Source organism: Lagopus muta, chromosome Z (assembly GCF_023343835.1).
Source record: "Lagopus muta isolate bLagMut1 chromosome Z, bLagMut1 primary, whole genome shotgun sequence".
Lineage (NCBI taxonomy): Eukaryota > Metazoa > Chordata > Aves > Galliformes > Phasianidae > Lagopus > Lagopus muta.
This window is the reverse complement of record NC_064472.1, coordinates 63,269,136-63,289,334: the sequence shown is the minus strand read 5'-3', so window position 1 is coordinate 63,289,334 and position 20,199 is coordinate 63,269,136. Positions and strand designations below refer to the sequence as shown.

The 20,199-nt window shown below is 37.3% G+C and overlaps 1 protein-coding gene across 3 annotated transcripts in view; it reads left to right on the top strand.

The window, feature by feature from the left end:
* RASGRF2 (Ras protein specific guanine nucleotide releasing factor 2) overlaps nt 1-20,199 on the top strand; it is a 119,238-nt gene that overhangs the window by 27,435 nt on the left and 71,604 nt on the right. For all 3 annotated transcript variants that reach the window (XM_048931027.1, XM_048931026.1, XM_048931025.1), the window contains exons 2-7: nt 5,732-5,838; nt 15,197-15,344; nt 15,905-15,994; nt 17,714-17,967; nt 19,097-19,176; nt 19,679-19,872. In XM_048931027.1, the coding sequence (XP_048786984.1) occupies nt 5,732-5,838; nt 15,197-15,344; nt 15,905-15,994; nt 17,714-17,967; nt 19,097-19,176; nt 19,679-19,872 (873 nt within the window). The remainder of the gene's footprint in view (nt 1-5,731; nt 5,839-15,196; nt 15,345-15,904; nt 15,995-17,713; nt 17,968-19,096; nt 19,177-19,678; nt 19,873-20,199) is intronic.

Here is a 20,199-nt window from a genome sequence, read left to right as displayed (position 1 = left end):
GTTTATATTTGGCTGGTGTTTAACCAAAAAATGGGATAGATACTGCAGCCTATCTCTGAATCTTCTCAGTGCATGAAATGGCATTAAAAAAAATACCTTCTATCCTGTTCTTGATCCAGTGGCTTGCCATATTCTTATATTTGGCATATATTTCTGTGGTTTAGCAGATTATTAGGCCTCTTTCTTACTTACTTTCAGAAGTTTTTTTTTTTTTCCTCTTGTCCAGTTAGGTACCAGATTTCTATCTACCAGGAGTGATGAAGTAACATTAAGATGATAAAAAAAAAAACCCTTAATCTCTAATCTTCAGCAAAACTGTGGGATCACAAAGAAACATAGAAGTTAAAATATTGCAGTGGCTCTCTACGAGTTTTGCACATTTCCTCTTTATTTCTTTAAAGAATAAAAGTCAGTGTGTGCAACTGTAAAGACTAAAGATGTGTGTAAACTACTCACATTACTCAGGATGTTTTATAGCCTAATAGTCTTGTCTGCTCTTTTATGGTCCTGTCCTAATCATCTCTACCATTCTCATCTGCTTTTTTGGCAGCTGCTGATAGTGGGCTGGTATTTTCACAGCAGTATTTGTCATTATCCCAGGTTCTTACCCCTGAGTGGTGATGCCAAGCACAGAGCCCCTTTTTTTCACATGTGAATCTTGGAATGTATTCCCTCCTGTGTGTCACTTTACATTTGTGTACAACAAACTTAACCTGCCATTTTATTGTCCAGTAACTCAGGCGTGTCGAGTCTGCAGTTCTTCACAATGGTTCTTGTCATTACTATCTTGAATAATTAACAAACTTTGTCATCCTTTGTAATCTGTTGTTTCAGTTCTCAGAGCAATTCTCTGTGGAAGTCCTTTGGTGACCTTGTTCCATTATAAGAACTGACAGATGGTCCAATATTCAAATTCTTTTCTAGCTTTTGATTAGATTTTTTTTTATTTTTTTTATTTGTGGAAGGACATTCCTCTTCTAAGTTCTGGATGCTTAATTTTCTTAAAATCTGTCAAAAGCATTCTGGAAATTTTATCATTGTAATCCAAGTTCTCTTGGCCCCAACAAAGAATTCTGATGGCATAGAGGTGATCATTTTATATCTGTGATACTAGATTTTCCCAAGTACATCATATTAATTACATTATTCACTAATTCTGTTCTCATTATAGCTTTTAGTAGTTGATGTGATAGAAAAATGATGTGCATTGGCTTTGTAGATATCCCTGGAAACTTCTAAAAAATTATAGTAACTTTAATCTTTTTGTTGTTAGTTCATTTTCATGCTAATGTAACAACAAGCTACAGATCCCTTGCCAGTGTTAGTGGCACAGCAAATTTTGAGACAGGGATAAACACAGCACAAGCATTTGCTTTCTTCTGATTTGAAAGAAAATAGCTTCCTTGAAACCAGGTTTTTGTTGAGGCTCCTAATTTTTGGTGGTAATCTTCATGCACAGACTAATATTTCCCACCAGTTTTGCATTTATAATTACCATTCTCTTCAATATGTTGGCTGGAATTTTCTTTTTAGATTCTTATCAAGGTTCGGGCTTGAATGATGTGAACAGAACTGCACAGTAAGTCATCGGCCAGTTGGGAAATAGCATTAGGTCATTCCACAGTCCAGTTCTAAAAATAGTATCTTATGGAGAGAACAGTTTTGTTTAATAAGGAAAGTTCAGGGAGAAGCAGTGCATAGGCAAGTATTGCCATACTGCCATCATTTACAAGCCCACAATATTAAAAGATTTGGTAGTCACCTTGGAGTTGGTACAAACATAATTTGAATGTTTTTTGTACGATGCTGATGGAAGGATAAGTACCAAAAGCACATGCATCCTCTACCCAGTATGAATTTTTCTATCCAGGCATCAAAGCTGACCAAAATCTTCAAGGAACTGGACACAGGAGCTTGTAGAAGGAGATATCAAGCAGTGTTATCATCTGTGGGAGTAGCTTTTCAGTCTGTGCTGTGTAGCGGCACATCTGTGTGAAGATAAGTTCTTCTTGGTCCTCTCATCTTCCAGTAACTTGGAATTGTTGCTTCCTTTCTGAGTATCAGCAGTAATTTACTGACAGAAAAGACTTTTCAGATTGCTGTGATAGTAGGGGATGGAAAGGAGTAAACAGGTAAGTGTGGTGATGAGCTGCCAGGTGACAAAGCGGAGATGTCCTTTGCAGATTCCATGTGAGATGGAGAGAAGAGTGAGCTGTGGGACTGTCCTTGTTTGTTGGGAGTAATGTGTCTGTGTTTGTGTGACTCTCACTTCATAAACAGCAAATGCTCATGTCAGTCACAATGGAAACAGCATGCCGTTGCTGAGAAATTTAGTCTTAAGGGTGTTTGTATTGATGGAGAATTGACCTAGTGTGCTGCGAAAGTGGTGTTTATACAGGGCATGTTTTCTGTTGGTCTTTGATTTCCCTCTTCTCCCACCCTGAGTAAAGCTTGTGTTTCCTCATAGGAAGAGGAACATTAAATCTTTTGCTGTCTTATTTTGAGTACAGCTATTGTCTGGGACAAGTTATTACGCTGTCAGTGGAGATTTCAGCATAATAACGAGTGACAATAAATGTTCTGGTGAAGTACTTTTCATCTTATTCTTGTTCTGGTCACTTCTCTGAAGCAGAGGCACTGATCATCTCACTGCATAATCTTCCATTCTCACCACAGTAAGGAACTTTGATTAGTGGTAGGTACAAGCTGGCACAGTAACATTCTTTATGCATCTTGTTCCTGTTTTTCTTTCCTTCACAGTCAGTCGAGACAGGGCCTTCAAATTTATGCAATTAGTAACAACTTTTCCTCATTCCCCTCATAAATGATGATACTGGTAGTCAGTGTTAATGTGTCCTGTAGTGCATATTTACTGTCATCACGTCAGAGAACTACTGGATGTATGCAGAAAAGTGCTGAAAATACAGTAAAACATCAAGGATGCCATCATTTTCTTGCAGTAAGATATTTGCTGCTTGAGAAACGTTTGAGAGGAGTTAGAATTCAAGCATGATGTAGAGATACTCTTTGGGAGTATGTTATGCTTCGCACTTTACTTACTGTAGAGTTGACTTCAGGCTAAGTCAAGTGATAATTGACGCTCATGTTGGAGTGCAGTACTCCACACACCCATGTGTGATGGAGCAGGTAAGTGATGATTTTTTTAAAAGCAGCTTATGGAAACAGATGCCTTTTATAATTTAGTTTTTGCTTTCATTGAGTCCAGTCCTTTGGCACTAGCCCTCTTAAGTTTGAATTTGTGCATTTTCCTGGTCTAATGAAAAGCATTTAGATCGTGCCTGTCACCATAATAACTGCATACCTCTAAGCCTAAATTCTGTGAAATGAGATCACTGCAGATCTTGCTCAGATGAGGTCTGAATTAGATGACTTCTAAAGGGATAAGGGATAGGGAGGACTGCAGTGACGTTTTTTCCTTTAACTTGAACACAGTGGGATTAAGTCCCGTGCTTGTCTATACTTGTATCTCTTCTCATTTCATATGTCAGTTAGCAGCTTTGTGAATCACAAATAACTTGTTACATAAAATACAGCACTGATTGGTGTGATTTATCTTTAAATATACTTTAAGAGAAAGACTATTCCAGTCCATAAACAAAGCACACTTGTATGTAATTGTGCTGCACTTTTTTCCATCTTGTAGGACATATTATACTGCACTGCTTTATCATGAAAGTTATTGATGTGGAAAATCTTACAAATGTCATCATTTTATCTAGTTGCAAGGCATTCAGATTTAAAGAATATGCATTGTTAGGAAAATCAGTTTAGTGGGATTGTGCTTTGAATGATTTATTGGTTCTTGACTGTAAATGAGGGTAGTTTTCTTTCAGAAACCTGGCTGATCTGGGCCCAGACTTTCTTTATGTAGCCTATTAAATGTAAGTGCTTCTGCTTATTTTGCCTTGCCTTGCTTATTTCGATTGCCTGCTGCTAATCCTGTGGTACTTGTGATCTTCTGTATGAAAAGCATGTTGTATACATTTAACAATTTTTAGTAAATAATACAGTTCATGGGGAAATAGATTTCTCTTTGTGGAATGCCATTTTATTACTCACATTACCTAAAATGAAGTTAAACATAGAATTGTAGTCAGAAGCACCTAAACAGCTGGGTTTTGTAAATGTGAGGCCCCCAGGCACAAACCTAGATAAAAGCACAGGTGTGCACACAGCCATAGTGCCAGTAGTGAATACAATTCATTCTGGGCTCTGTGCATGCCATGGATGCTCCGTGCTTGCACAGCAGGCTGCCAGATGTTTCATAAGGGCTCATTGAATGGATGAAACCCTCTCTCATTTTATATGGACAAAATTAATTATAAGTGTTGACTATAAATATCTGCAGCCACTTCTCTGTAGGTAAAATTTCATCCCTCTGTTTCTTTTCGTGCTTGTTCCTGCCCTGGAACTAGCTGTTAATTCTGAATTGGTTCGTATTTGCTGGATCTCCGGCATTGTGCTTGGCTCAGAGAGGTATTTTCAGCGGAGCTGTGGGTTTGACAAGGAAAGCAGAATGTTTGTTGATATCACTTCAAGTTACTGCTGATAGAGTGGTGGGAGAAAGTAAGTTACATACCTCACTTGCTAACTGGTGTGAGTTTGGAATTTACTGTTAGAACTTGGAAAATAACTGCTACCATGTGGTTACAGTCAGTTTCCTATTAATGGGGATGATGGTGAAAGAGGAACTGAGAAATTTTAGATGATAAAAACAACTGAATGATCTGATGTGGAGATGCTTTTCTGCGAGACCTTCTGAATCACACAGCCTAACAGCTGGATGGCTTTGTGTGGGGTCAGACCCAACGCAGGTAGGTCGGTCTGTGAAACAGCTCACTACATTATGGCCGCAATCAAGGAACCTACTGAAGTTATAGGTGTGTGCTTAATTAGAATGTTTTCTCACTTATTTTCATCTAAATCGCAGGAATGCTGTTTGCTACCAGAATGCAAGTACTCTTGTGAAATGAGTTTTGAAATAGGTGATGATGTTCTCAGGTTCTGCTAGCTATGGATATTACTAGTGTTATTACTAAATTCTGAAAGGAGGAAAAAAATTCCCTGAAATTGTGCATTCCACAGAACATACCATGGGCAAAATCCTTCACATGAGAAGGCCGTCAAAAAATACGACACTTCTTCTGTGAGGAGTATTTTCTTATGAAACAAAATGTGCTGTAATGATAATTACGGCTGAGGCTACTTGAAAAAAAGGAAAAATGTTTTTGGAGTGTGAAAAATAGGAAGGGACACTTTTCTTGTTCTTCTGGAGTAATGAAGAAATTATCTACACCGAGTGCACAGTCTTGTGATGAAGAGATGGCATCACCAGATCTAGGATCCTATGATGGCATACAAGGACAGTGTTAGCTGAAAAAAATGCAAGGAAAAAAGAACTACAGGTACTCTCCTACAGTTGCAGTATTGTATGCGACTGTAGAAGCTTCTAAAGGAGTTACATTCTGTTATTTTGTATGTGAGATCTTACGAATGATAACTTACTGTAAGTATCATGAAAGCTATTACCTTGATTCATGGGGGAATATGTTACAGTTTCAACTTCAATCTGTATTTCATGACTAATAGCATAAAACATATAATCATGGGCTGGAAACGGTTTGGGCTGAGTTTTAAAAGACAGATTCCTTATGTAGCTCTTTTAGTTAAGCGTTCCTAAATATTTTTTTTTTCTCATTTTAATTTGCAGTATTACTTTACTGTTCTATTTGGCCATGAAGGGCAGAAGCCACTGGAGCTCCGTTGTGAGGATGAAGGTGATGGAGATGAATGGGTGGAAGCTATTCACCAGGCTAGGTATGAGACTTGATCATTAACCTTCACCTCTATCTATACTGATAATAATTTGAAAATCTAAATTCACCTTCTAAAGTACAAATACATTTTACAGTGTGTTAGATGTGTATTACTTGCAATTTACAGATACGTTTTAAAAATGAATGCTTTCTTCAGTTCATGCTTACAAAGCCATATTTTATTGTTTGCAAGTGATTGTATTCTAGATGAAATTTGCTACAGGATACCCTTTTATTAGAAACAGCTTCTAGGATAAGTCTCTGTTAGAAGTGAAGTGAGTATGCATGAAGAAATAAGTGATCTGCAAATGAAGAAACAAATGTTTCTTCAAAAGCTCTTACTCGGGAGTAAATGTATAAAAAAGGAGACCAAACCATCATTATGATAAAGCATAATGAAAAAATAAATCTTTAAATTGAAGTTCTGAACAGTATCTTTTGAAAGGGGGCATGTTATTAGTCCCAACCATGCAACTATTTCCCTGAGAAAAGGTCTGATAGGATAGCATTCAAGGTTTACGGTATAATTGAAAATTAGCCAACTGAAGGTTTGAGAAATGGGTTGCTGAGGCAATTATCTGTTGAAATGCACTTTCTCCAGCCTCTTCTCTTATACACTTACCTCAACTAATCTACTCTATCATGGTAGCACTTTGAGGAAGGAGACAGTTTCTGAATTACTTACAACTTAAGCCATGTAAATGAAAGTGATTGTGCTTTATGAAAAAGAAAATGAAAAACACCAGATAGCAGCATTTAATTTAGAAATTAGTCTGAAATTAGTCCCTGAAGCTCTAGCCCTTATGTCCTCTAGACATCTACTGTTGGAATCTTTATCATTTTCTTAGTATTGCTGCCTAACTGAACAGGCTTTGCTCCTTCTTGGAGCACCTGCTGGGTTGTGGTACTAGATGAGCCAAATTTTGCGCAGTAGCACTGCTAGTGGCAACACAGTCCAGGAGCTGAGAAGCTGTCAGGTTTTGGAGTTTCTTTCCATGCCACCTGTGTTATTAAGGAGAACTGTTCAACTTGTTATTGATTTTAGGTCAATTTCTGCTGTGATTTATGATAAAAAACAAGTGAAGAAAGGAGACTGAATTTTTTGCTTTCTGGTAAGGGCATTCAGGGTAAGCAGGATCCTACGGTGTGTTCCCTATTCTGAGAATTTTCTTCTAGCTTATTGCCTGGTTAAAAAGCACATATGCAAGAAGGGCTTCACAACACTGAGTTAAAATTTCTTATTGGAAGGCTCAGTTCAGAAACACATCCCACATGAATTTCCAGGGCAGCAGTTAGCAAAATATTAAACCAACCTTAAATAACACACAAATGAAAACATAGGCAACCTTTTTTGGACAAAGCTGGTCTTAAGCTAGTCTTGTTACTTGCACGTATTGTCTGAAATGACAGCTATTATGACTTGAAACTATGGACATGGACTATGAGGGGTATTCTCAGGGCCCTGTGTCATGTGAGGGATTTTGAATGTGCTTTTCTGCATTGGTTTGATATTTCTTGGCAAGGCCCTTCCGAGGACCTGAACACTGCTTTTTGTGTTCTTATATTCTTCTTATTTTGACAGAATACCAATAAGTGACAAAGACTGTGTTGAAATTTAGCTGCTCAACACACAGCATAAGGCGGTACTCTTTTTGCATTGTTATTCTAATGCTATCCTGCTTGAGTGCAAATTTCTTTTATTTGCCTTATGTTGTGCCTAGCAAAAAAGACTTGTGGTTACACACCTAGTTATTTCAGCATTGGGTCTTTTACCAAAGATAAAGTGAAAGGTAATAGTTTTAGGCTATTACCTAACATTTTTCTTGCCATCTTAAATAAAACAATGTTGTCTCAGGGATTATTTTTTTCCCTGTGTCACCAATGTAGACTTTTTGTTTGAATTTGTCTGTATTTTTGACATATGGGGACAAGCCGTAGCAACTGCTTGAGTGTTACTGCTTGTCTGTGACTAGCATAAGACATTTCTGACCCTTCTCTCACAGTTTTGTTTTGACTTGCTAAATGACAGTTTGTGTTGCGTTTCGAAAATACTTCTTTCAGTATCTTAGATATCTTAGGTAAAAAAAAAATTGAAGAGATAATGAGAACATCTCTTCTTCCTTTAAATTTAAGGCCTGGAATATCTTGTTTTGTGTGAATATGTTAGAAATATTCATTTACTTTCTGGAGGGTCCCTTTGTAATCAGTAGCTGTGATAATCCCTGTTTTAGATGAGACAAAACAGGAGTGAGTTGCTTTTCCTTTTTTGTTTCATTGTGGTTAGTTTTTGGGGTTTTTTTGTGTTTTTTTTTTTTTTTTTTTTTTTTTAATTTCTTGGGTTTTTTTGATTGATGCATACAAAATGTGATTTTTTTGACTGCTTTCCCTGACTTTTTTGCAGAATGCACATTGGCAGTCGTCAGAGTCTCTTCCATTTTTTGTCTAATTTGCAGTTGAAAAAATAAGCCTTTCCATCCCAGTACACACTACAGCCCTTTTTGAGAACTAGGTATTTTGTCTGGATGCAAATTAATTCAAACATTTTCTGTTGTGAAGGGATAAACATGTCCCTTGTTTCTTGGAAGATTTTGCTATGGTAGGATGTTGCTGCTTATCATTTGGGGAGTACTGTACAGTCTTTGAGAGCTGGCATGCTGTTGTGTGCTGCAGCTAGATGCTGCAGTGCTTATGCTCCCCTCCACAGTACCTCCTCCTCATCTGAGAATGGATGGCTTATGATCTGACAATGGCATATGCAATTCATTGTATTCTACTGGGACTCAATTCACTGTGAGCTCCATGTTCATACCCATTTTTCATCTCTTTTCATTTTGTTTTAATTCTCAGTGTTTTGACTTCTCAGTAATATTCAGAGTGACAGAGAAGGGTTTCGCTTTTTGGAGTTACATTTCTGGACTGGGGGATTTATTCTTGGCAACCACTGGCTCCTCTGTCTGTGACTGATTCTGGGATTTCTGTCCTGGGTTTTTGTTCCAGAACTTGGCCCCTTTTGAAAATATATTTCTCTGTCAATAAACTGAGACTGATTTTTTTTTTTTAAACCTTCTTTACTATTTCTTTTTTAAATTTTATTTATTTATTTATTTATTTATTCACTTTGCCTGAAATCCTGTTACGTTTCTTTTCTTTTTTTCTTTTTTTATTGTATGAAGTACTCATCAAATTTCTAGTCTAGCTTATTTGAAAGTCTTGAGTTAAGTATCCCAGGCTGCAGTTTCACATATGCTTTATACCTGTACAAGTCTACACTGCTGCTGGAAGCTGTCATTTTCATAAGATAGCAGTTCTTTCCCAACCTTTGCCAGCCCTTCCCTCATGCTGCCACAAGCGTGAACTTAATTGGGAAACCGATTTGCACTAAAAACAATTACGTTTTTCATATTTTTTTGCCAGCATAGTTTTAATCTATCTCAGTTCTCTGAGTCTGTTTACTAGACATCCACACAATACACCCGTGTTTACCACACAAAGGAATGGGACGCACTTGGTTGGAAAAGCTATGTGGGGCAAAAGAGTGGAGTGTTTCTTCCAGCTAAATTGCTGTTTAAACCGTATGATATGCCCTCCAATCCACAATCCTCAAAGAAAAGACTTACTGCTCAGTCTTGTTGGCACACAGGAACCTGTCTGTTCAGGAACTGGCCCTGGATCCTTGGTCCTCCATTGCTAGCAATTGGAAGCATGACCCAAAGCCCCTCAGTCCCTCTCCAGCTGCCAGCTTTCAGTCCCCCTCACTCAGAGGTGAGGGTTTCCTGTATCTGACCTTACACACTCAGCGTAGCTGTTAACTAGCTTGTGGGAAGCTCATTTTCAGAAGTCATGCATGCAGATACATTTATCAGTCAATCACCCAACCTTATGGTCTTCCTAGTAACTGAACTATGTCTTCTGTGACCTCCAGAGGCCATCTCAGCATCTCTCTGATGATTCCAGTCTTGCAGACTAATCAATACCTAGCTTCCAAGGAGCTAATCTGACCCACTGGAGAGCGGGGCTTGACACTCAGTAGCGATCGCACCCTGAACGTGCACACCCGCACCGTATGCGCACACTCCTGCTCTCCTGAAACTGCAGACACACAGGGTCACATTGTCTGTTGCCTTAGCTGCTGGCACTTAGAGCTCCATGAACACGTGTACAGAGTCTTCTCACTCAGGCAGAGTTAGAAACTGAGTTTACTGACAAGATAGAGCATACTGTGCTGATTGGGGTAGGGCACAGCCAGACAATATTACTGACTATGAGACTGGTGTTCCCTGCCTGTGCTTTTGGCCATTCCTGTGGCAAATGACCTTTTATGGGCTGATTGGTCTCCTGCGATAGCTGTGGGAGTAGCCAGGCCAAGGGGCTCATTTATCTGCTTAGGTTATTTGCATTTGTTAAAATTAGGTAATTATCACACACCCTAACATTCCTACTCTTAGACACTGAACCAGAGAGGATGGCATCACCTATGCTCCTTGCACATAGAAGTCTGTCTTCTCCCCCAGGAGGGCTGTGTTCCTGGAGCAGGTATCTTAGTGCTGTTGCAAACTACTTTTTTAGCCCATTAAGGGGACTTGTTCATTTTGGCAGATAGGTTCCTATTGTGTTTCCCTTTTCTGTCATTTCCACATTAGCACACAGCACATTAGGTAGACACAAAACTCCAGAGGCAGTCATTATTTATTGTTATTATGGCTGTCTAGGTGATTGGTGTGGTAGTTGTTTTCTAAGTAAATATCTGCATTTTCACCAGTGTCCCCTTCTCCAAGACATATTAGCTGCAAATTCCCAGGAGCTCAGAGAATCCCCAGCTCAGGGGTGTGTATGTTCCCTTTGTATTTGGTCTGTTCTTCATAGCTGCTGTTGAATTCTGACCTGTTTTTGCATAATGAGATAATGTACCTCTCTATTTGAGTTCATTACAGATTAATTCCTTTAGTCAGATTTCCTGAATAAAGGAGTGCTAGGACAGTTGAAACAGCTTGCATTTTAGTATGAGTTGTAGCGGGCCCTGTGTTTTGAAATTTCATGGGTACTGCATTGATCAATGAAATGTGTTTTCAGGATTGTCTCACTGTCCCATGAGAGTGTGGTATCACCAGCATACCCATTGTCCAAAAGAAAGCCATTCCCCAAATCCATGGCTTGGGCGCACAAAGCTTTCAGTGGCTGTTGGGTCTACCTTTTTAAGAGTTTATGTTCCAGTTTTTATTTTCATTTCCCAATTTGAATGGTCTTGTACTAAAAATAATGAGCCATTTGGGATGCAGATTAACCACGTTTCTGGATATGTCACGCAGTCCTGCTGTGCTGCCCTCTCCATCCTGACTACTGTAGTCATTCATAGTCCAAGTGCCATTTCCCAGTTGCATGACTGGAAATCAACAGACACTATTTTTATGGTCTTTCTAAACATTTGTCAGTGTGTATCTGAAAGCCCATTTTACTTATCTATCTTCCAGTAAGCCACAGCTCTATAAACTCTGGAAGCCATTGATTGTCTTTGAAATCTTGTATCATCAGAAGTTCATTAAAGGTCAACAGTACTTATGTACAGGCTGTCTCACAAGCCACATTGATTGCAGTCATAGCAATGGATTACGTAGGTTCTGTTGTAACCTTTTCCATCCATAATGTGGCTGCTAATATGACAGTAAACTCCACACCTTGTCTGGAAGCTTTTTCTCCTTTGATGAGGAGACCAAGGCTGCTTGAAAATAATTCGTAAGGGCAGATGTACATGCAATTTATTTATGTCACACCTCCAAAGCCATCTTGCCTGCTTTTCACAAAGAGTTGATGGGGTTGCATTCTGCACTTCAGATCTTTAGGGTGATTTGATAGGACCATAAGTATTTCTGGCGAGGTTCACTGCCAGAACCTTAGTGCTTTTGGCTGCTTATGTAGTTTTTGTATAGTTAGTGTACTGAAGCCTTTATCTGCTATGAGAAAAGGGAGTTCCTAATAATGAGACACCTCTCAAGTAGCTCTGTTTTCTTGCTACTTACTGTTCAAACCTTACAGAATTACTTCTCTCTATAGATACCACTCTGCAGAAAACTATGGTTCACAACAGTTGGTTTTTTTTTTCTTTGAAGCAGTACCTGAACAAGAGAACTAGATCCAGACTGTTCACATGTTGCTTTATGATTTTTTCATCTTTTTTTGACAGTTGAAGACTTTGGCATCATTTTCTTTATTAACGGATTTTGTATTTAATTAATTAAAAGTCTGCTGATCTGCTAGTGAAACCATGCTGTGTTTTTGAAGGCTCCAGAGATTATGCCCGATACACAGAATAGCAATTTAAGAGTTACACCTAACTCTTAAGTGTAGAGATGGATGAGAAATGCAGATAAAAGTATTGTTGGAATTAAGTAAAGTTTATTCCAAAATCCTGTAATTTTCATTTCCCAGAGCAAGTGCAGATTTGAGAAGGGAAATGGCTAGCCCATTTGAAGTTACTGTAATTGCATAGGCTGTTCTGACTAACTTCTCTTTGTACTACCAATTATGGCAGTGAATGAAGTATTTGGTTTCTATCCTGAGACTGACTTTTTATGCCATCAAACCACTAGCTCAGCAAAGTAGTCTATATGCATCTCAAAAAAATTTAAAAAAAATCAATCTTTTGCTGCAAAGTTTTTATGGCCTTACGAAGTGAGACTGCAGAAGTATATCTTAATGCATTTTAAGAACTTGAAAAATCTGGATGAAATTTCTTCCCCTAAAGGAAGAAAATAAAAATAGCAAAAAGACAAAAAATATTGCATGTACAATTACTCTTGAATTTTATGTTAAGACTGCAGGAAGTGTTCACCCTTCAAGATGCTACATCTTGATGTTTTCTCTGGCCTTAAATAAAAGCAAATCCAAATCTGTCAAGTTCTATATTGGAAACATTTTGTTAGTGAAAGAAAGAAAGACAATTTTGAAAAGGATTGATCCAAAAAAAGGGCTTGTCACCTGTTTGGGTCTCGTTCTGGGTAGAAGAGGCTGCTTTTCATATTAAATGTGAATTACTTGATGCTGCAAACAGTAGGAACTACGTTTTCAGTTACATTTGCTTTTATCACTGTAACACCTCTTAATGGTTGTAAATGTGCAGGTGCTATCTGTGTTTCTAACTCAGACACTTCTTATCATGCCTCTTAAAGTGCAAGGAGATTGAGAACTGGGTTTTCTGGAAAAGTTGAATTCTTGTAAGCCAAAAAGATAATTAACATCTGTAAAGCGCTAAATCTCATACTTTATTACTGTTTATTCCACAGAAGATGTGTGTACTCCTCCATTATACATTTTTTCAGGGATTATATTTTATCTTTCAGAAGAGACGTTCAGTGTCCTTTTCTGGCCATTTACTTTTTACGTTTGCAGTAGTTAAAATATAAAAATAAATGCAATGGAATTGAATTCCCTTTTTATCCTTCTCATAATCCATTCAAGGAGGAATAACTTAAGCTTTATGATAGCTAACTGTTTTAAATCTAAGTTTCCTTTCCAGGTTAACCAGTGAATTTAATAGCTGTACTAAATAGTTTGCCCCTGCAATGTGTAACTGAGGTTATGCTGACTGAATTAGCCATAAATATATAGGGGAAAAAAAATATTAACTAGAGAGGATGCACATTGTTACATTTTAAAGCAGCATTTAATAGCAAAAGTAAAATAAAATATATGCTGTAGCAAGTAGAAAAAAGTTCAGAAGGAAAGCACATGCAATCCAAAAATTTCTTCCATCAAATCCTGTACTACCATGACAGTAGGAAAGATGTGATAGTCAGCGTTTTCAGTGATTATAGATCATAAAATAATAAAGATCCTTTGCCAAAGGTTTGGACCTTAGTTCCCCCGTGTTTTTGCAATTTGGTCTTTGTCTTACAAATCATGGATCTGTAGAATATGTTGAGAAGGAAAGGAGCTTGCAGATCATGTAGCTCCAACCCCCTGCCACACACAAGGACACCTCACACTGCACTCATTCAGCCCAGGCTTGATCACCTGCAGAGTCACTCCTCAGCTTTCTTGCAGGCCCCTTTAGATACTGTAGGTTGCAATGAGGTCTCCCCAGAGCTTTCTTTTTTCCAGGCTGAGCAACCCCAACTCTTTAAACCTTTTTTCATAAGAGAGGTGCTTCAGCCCTCTGGTCATGCTTCTGGCACTCCTCTGAACCTGCTCTAACAGGTTCACGTCCTTCTTGTTTTGGGGGTCCCAAAGCTGAATACTAGGTTGTGTCTCATGAAAGTGAGGTGGAGGATCACCTCTTTTTCCCTTCTTTTGATGCAAGCCAGAATACACTTGGTCCACTTGGATATCTGTGCTGCAAGCACACATAGCCAGCTCATGCTCAGTTCTTCATCCACCAGTACTAAATCCTTCTTCTCAGTGCTGCTCCCAGTCTGCTCACTGCCCAGCTGGAACTTGTGGTTGAAATTGCTTTGACCTATGTGCAGAGCCTTGAACTTGGCTTAGTTGAATTTCATGAGCATCACACAGAGCCCATCTCTCAAATCTGTCAGGATTGCTCTGGATGGCATCCATTCCCTCCAGTGTGTCAACCACACTAGTCAGTCAGGATGAGTGGCTAATTATTTGACTCTGAGAAGAACAATCTCCTTGAGACCTAGGTAAATAGGCTGCATGTGTCTGTAGATTTTACTGAATCATTTTCCAGCAAGCAGGCACTTAATAGGACTGTGCTTTTTCTGCACATTTAAATTGTCTTTGTCAGAGAGATTGAATCACGTGGAAAAAGAATCTGATTAAGATGTTGCATAAGAAGGTCTGATTCTTTCTTTACCTGAAGTTGATGATTTGACAGCTAAGAGTTATAGGGACTGATACCACAGTTCCTGTTACTAAGAAGATTGGATGAACTTTGAATAAAACTCTTAAGTAGGTATTAGCAAAGCAAAATAATGGTGTTGAGGATTACGATGGGAGTTCTTCCGTACAGACAGAGAGAATGAGAAGCATTTCAGCTGAGATGCTAAATGCTGTACACATATGTCCCCAAGTAACAGAAGGAAAAAGCAGCCCTTAAAATAATTAAAGAATTTGACTGAAGAGAATTCTTGAGCTAAACCTGGGAATTGGAAGCTTTTAAAAAGTGAGTGCTGTTGTGTTGCTCAAGGAAGATTTGGTATGTTTCTATATTTCCCTATATCTGAAAAGATTATTGAATATTTTGTAGCTCTGGATGATTTGTGATTAAGCTTTTCATTATATATTAGACAAAACGAGGATTTTTTTCTGATTTCTTGACATTTTTGTAATTCCAGTCACTATCCCAGAAATGGATATGAAAGAGAACATTTTGCTGTTTTTACTGAATTAATTGTTTTCCTTTCTAGTTATTCAGATATTCTGATTGAAAGGGAAGTACTGATGCAGAAGTACATTCATCTTGTCCAAATTGTAGAGACTGAAAAGATTGCAGCCAATCAGCTTCGACATCAACTTGAAGATCAAGACACAGAAATTGAAAGACTTAAATCAGAAGTATGTGACAAAGTAATCAATAAATTCTAATATTTTTCTGTGTGCATTATAATAATTTTTAATATTTCTGTAATCTTTGTGAATCAATATGGAATATTCCTCCTATGAATCCTTGGCTAGGTTTTTTTCTTACAAGTATTATGGACTGGTATACTGATTGGATTACTTTAACTTATTACTTTACATATTACTTTGCAATATGAATACCACTGATACTATTTTCTGTCTTTGAGCAGTGAGTTTGGTCCAAACTATTCTATTTCACTGAGTATTAGATGTTTTGTTGCAGTTTTGATCTGAGGAGGTGTGAAATGCGCATTTCATTTTGAGAAGAGAACCAGCTGTCTTCTGGTTCTTTTTCCATCTGTATCAAGAGCCTTATTTGTTTCCTGAGAACTGTATTTATGTCCCTGTGACCAAATACACGCTTGTCATTCTGTGCAGCTTAATCAAACTTTAAGAAGAGCCTTAGAAGATGAAGAAATTATTTTTCTGTTAGCTTCGTAAGAAAGAATTTCATTACATTGAAAAAGTATTTAATGACTGGTTGTTTTTATCAGATTATAGCTCTAAATAAAACAAAAGAAAGAATGCGACCTTATCAAGGCAACCAGGAAGATGAGGATCCAGATATTAAAAAAATTAAAAAGGTAAACATGCACCACTCTGTGTTTTAGAGGAGAAAAATGGAACGGGGGGAGGTTTTCTTCTATTTTAGTCTGTCTTGTTTTGTTTTCCACTAGTTTTGTCTTCGGTTACTGTTTAATTAGGCACACTCAACTAACAAGATATTTTTTGCCATGACCCTACTCAAACTATTTAAATTATATCAATTTCTGTTTTTCAAAGATGTACTTACTCCATAGTGTATTTCTTACCTAGGTGTTTGTTTTTACTTGGTATATATTCAGTTTATTGGAGAAGGTTGCACATTTCATTCAACTGCTTGTGAAGATTGAAATTAGGTCAGAGGCCAAGAATCAAGCACATAGTGAGTTTATATTCCTCGCTTGTAAAAGTGTTCATAAAAAATGAGAGAATAATTTACATTCTGTCACTGCATATGGAATACGAACATTGGCAATGCAGAGAGCTATATTATTTCAGTTCTTCTGCTGGTCGATTTGATGTTGGTCGTTCTAGGAGAATATGGCCAGTGTTTTTAACGTCAATGAAGAATTGTCCCAGTTTGTATGGTATTTACGTGCAAAGCTTTTGGTAACACTGCTTAAGGCTATATGTAAATGGCTCCAGAACTGTGCCCATAAATGACTCCCACAAATCCTAGTACAGTATAAATGGAAATCTTGCTTGAAGATGTGGTCCTTCATTTGTCACCCAAATTTTCACAGTGCTCAGTCTCTCAGATTACATAATTTCTTTTCTGCTGCATTTCTTTCTGCTGCATTTCACTAACCATTTCAGGTAGTCGGGGTCAGGGTTAATACTGAGCTGGTACCCTTATGTGAATATTCTTTTTCATTGTAACAAAGACGGAATTGTCCCTTTTCGTACACGGAGAGTTCTGATTCTGATTCACTGCTTTCTACATCTTCATTGTTTTGACAGTTGGGCCTCTTTTTTTTTCTTTTTTTTCTAAAGTTGTTTATTCAGTGTAAACTGTTATCAGTGAATTTTTCCATTTCTCTTTCAAGACAAATGGTTGTCACATCAAGGTCAGGGCAACTGAAGTTTTCTGTGACTAGAAGTAGATGTTTAATCCACTTATAACTTCAGTGGATATTATGCTTAAGTAGGTTTTTCTGTAGCATAGAAAATCATTGTAAGAATACCCCAAACCTATTTTTTCTGGGTAGTATTTCTCATCTAGGTCTGCTGTTCAACTGTGTATGTACTTTGGAAACAAACACCAAGTGATATCTGTACAAAAAAGAAATCAAACTGAGCTTAGCAGCTTTTTCAGAATTATGTCAATGCTGATATTGAAGTCTGTCTTGAAATACCTTACACAAAAACATTGCACAATATGATTGGTGGTGTAAGAAAATGATAAATGTGTAAGGAGAAATAAAAGGAGTTAAAAGAACCTGTGTGTAGGATAACTGTGCTGATAGAAAGAGGTTGAACTTTTGAGACTGTAATAAAATCTTGCTGTGTGCAGGTTGTCTTTTCAAGCAATTTTTGAGCAAGAAATATTACGAATATTACAAAATGCTTGTAGGACTTATTTTAAAAATAGATACCTAAAAGAATTATTAAGGAACAATTATAGATCAGTAATAGTTTAGAGGACAAGAGATTTTTTTGACTGAGGCTTTTCATGTAGAAGGTTATTTATTGAGAGAAGAACTTAAAAATAGTCATGAAAGTTTTCTTCTCATCTGTTTTTCTGCCTGGTTCCTTTTTAGGTTCAGAGCTTTATGAGAGGCTGGTTATGTAGAAGAAAATGGAAGACTATTGTCCAAGATTATATTTGTTCTCCCCATGCAGAAAGTATGAGAAAAAGGAATCAGATAGTTTTTAACATGGTTGAGGCTGAATCTGAATATGTGCATCAACTTTATGTTCTTGTGAACTGTTTTCTGAGGCCCTTAAGAATGGCTGCAAGTTCAAAGAAGCCACCTATCAGTCATGATGATGTTAGTAGCATTTTCCTTAATAGGTATGTTTATTTTTGCTTTTGGAGGTTCCTCTGACCACTCCTGTTCATTCTGTCTGTATTTGTAGTAATGAAGTTTTGCTTTTGTTTGTTTGTTGTGATATAAGTAATGTGTCTGAGTTGGACCTCATTCCCTTAGGGTAAGAGGTAAGTTGCAGTCTGTGATTCTGTTTGAAGCCATTTAGTCCTATCTGCCTCCTTACATTCTGTAGCTGCTGTGCTAGAGGAAGGAAAACATAAATAATGCCTTATTGAGCAGCTCTCTTAAATTTTCTGTCACCTTTCTTGTTTCCTTTTCTCTTAAGAGAGTGAAATTGTACTTAGTGGCCTCATATGATTCAGATAAGACCCTGAGGTTGAGTATGTCATATTTTCTTTTTTCTATTGTCGTGCCTAAGGAGCCTCCTTTTCTTTTGCTTGTCTTTTCGTATCCAGCAAAAAAGAATTGTTCTCTGCATTAAGCATCCTAGTGCTATTGTAACGAGTATGTAAAAACAAGCCAGCAGCCGTATAGAATTTGATACAGGATTGGGACTGCATCCAAAACTGCCCCAAACTTCTAAGAGAACAACTTGTTTCTTCAGTTATGAGACAGACTTTCCTTTCATAACGTCTTATTCATGATCACTGAACTCTTCATGATTTCACTTACCGTAGGGATGCCTCTAAAGCTCCTTCTGCTGATCACATGAGCTCAAGTACAGTGCTATTCAAAGTTCACATTATAGATAAGCTCTCAGCTTCAGATCTTGAAGAGTACTGTGAGAATACCTATAACTGCCACTGGCTAGAGGTTTTCTAAAACTATTGATACATTGTCAGAGATATTCTTGGAACACTTAGTCGTTAACCTATGTGGAATATACTATTTAATAAACTATTTTATTTAAAAGATTAAGCAGTTAAGATATGCTTCCCATGGTAATGACTATGTATTTTGTAAAGATACTGCACTAAAAAATCTAAACATTGTAATAAAATGAATTGTTTACTTCCATAATAATAATGTCTTCTGTTTTTCCTACTGAAATGAAAAATGCACCAGTAAACAAGAAGGAATGCTTCTTTGTGAATTGTAAATTGGCAAACAGACCTGAATTTTTTTTTGTTTCTTTAAATACTTGTTTTTCAGTGAAACAATCATGTTTCTTCATGAAATATTTCATCAAGGTTTAAAAGCAAGGATTGCTAATTGGCCTACCTTAATTCTAGGTAAGTTGCTGTATTTTTTACTATTGTATTTTTTGAAGTATTTCCACAGGTTGTTATACTTTCTCAATTTTTGTAATTATTTTTTTAAATTGCTGTGAGTTGTTTTTTTTTTCTTTTTTTTTTTTTTAGTGACTGTGTCCTTTTTGAATGAAATGCTTTTGTAGAGCTAGTACCGTGTGGTTTGGTGTAGTGAGTGTACCACATGGGCAGTAGTATAACACGCCTGATATCCAGATGAGAATTCCTCTGTTTTAGCCTTGATCATGAGCATTGTTTACACAGAGGCCCCTGCATTTGCAGTGAAATTGTCTGGTTATTAACTCATCAGAACAACTCTATTTTGACAGGTGAAAGAACAAAGTATAATGTTTCCGAATATATTGGAAAGATAACTGATTGCAGTAATTCACTTCCATAGAACATAATAGTTTTGTTTTTTTCTAAAAAATACATTCCAAGACATGGATAGCTGGAAAAAAAAGCATTTCTTGACTTTTTCTAGCTGACTTATTTGACATTCTGCTGCCAATGCTGAACATATATCAAGAATTTGTTCGGAATCATCAGTATAGTCTACAAGTACTGGCAAATTGTAAGCAAAACAGAGATTTTGACAAACTCTTGAAGCAATATGAAGCCAACCCAGCATGTGAGGGGCGAATGCTGGAAACTTTCCTTACTTACCCCATGTTTCAGGTAGTCTCTGTACATTTTTTTCACTCTTTGTTTTTCACGTTTTGTTGAATCATTTTGTGTTACTGAAATCATGATTGATAGAAGGTGTTTCTTGCGTAAGTAAAAGCAGTCTCATGCAAACTAATTTAGTTTTTATGTATTTCATTATTATACAGAAACTGCTTATAGAGATCTTTTTCTCAAACTACAATGACTCAAATCTATTAAGAATCCTGTGTATATGCAAGGAGAATGTTGGGTGAGGGCTAGTACAGAAAGAACAAAAAAGGAAAAGTTGGGAAACAAATTACTGACTTCTGACCTGCTGCAGGAATACACAACAGTCCG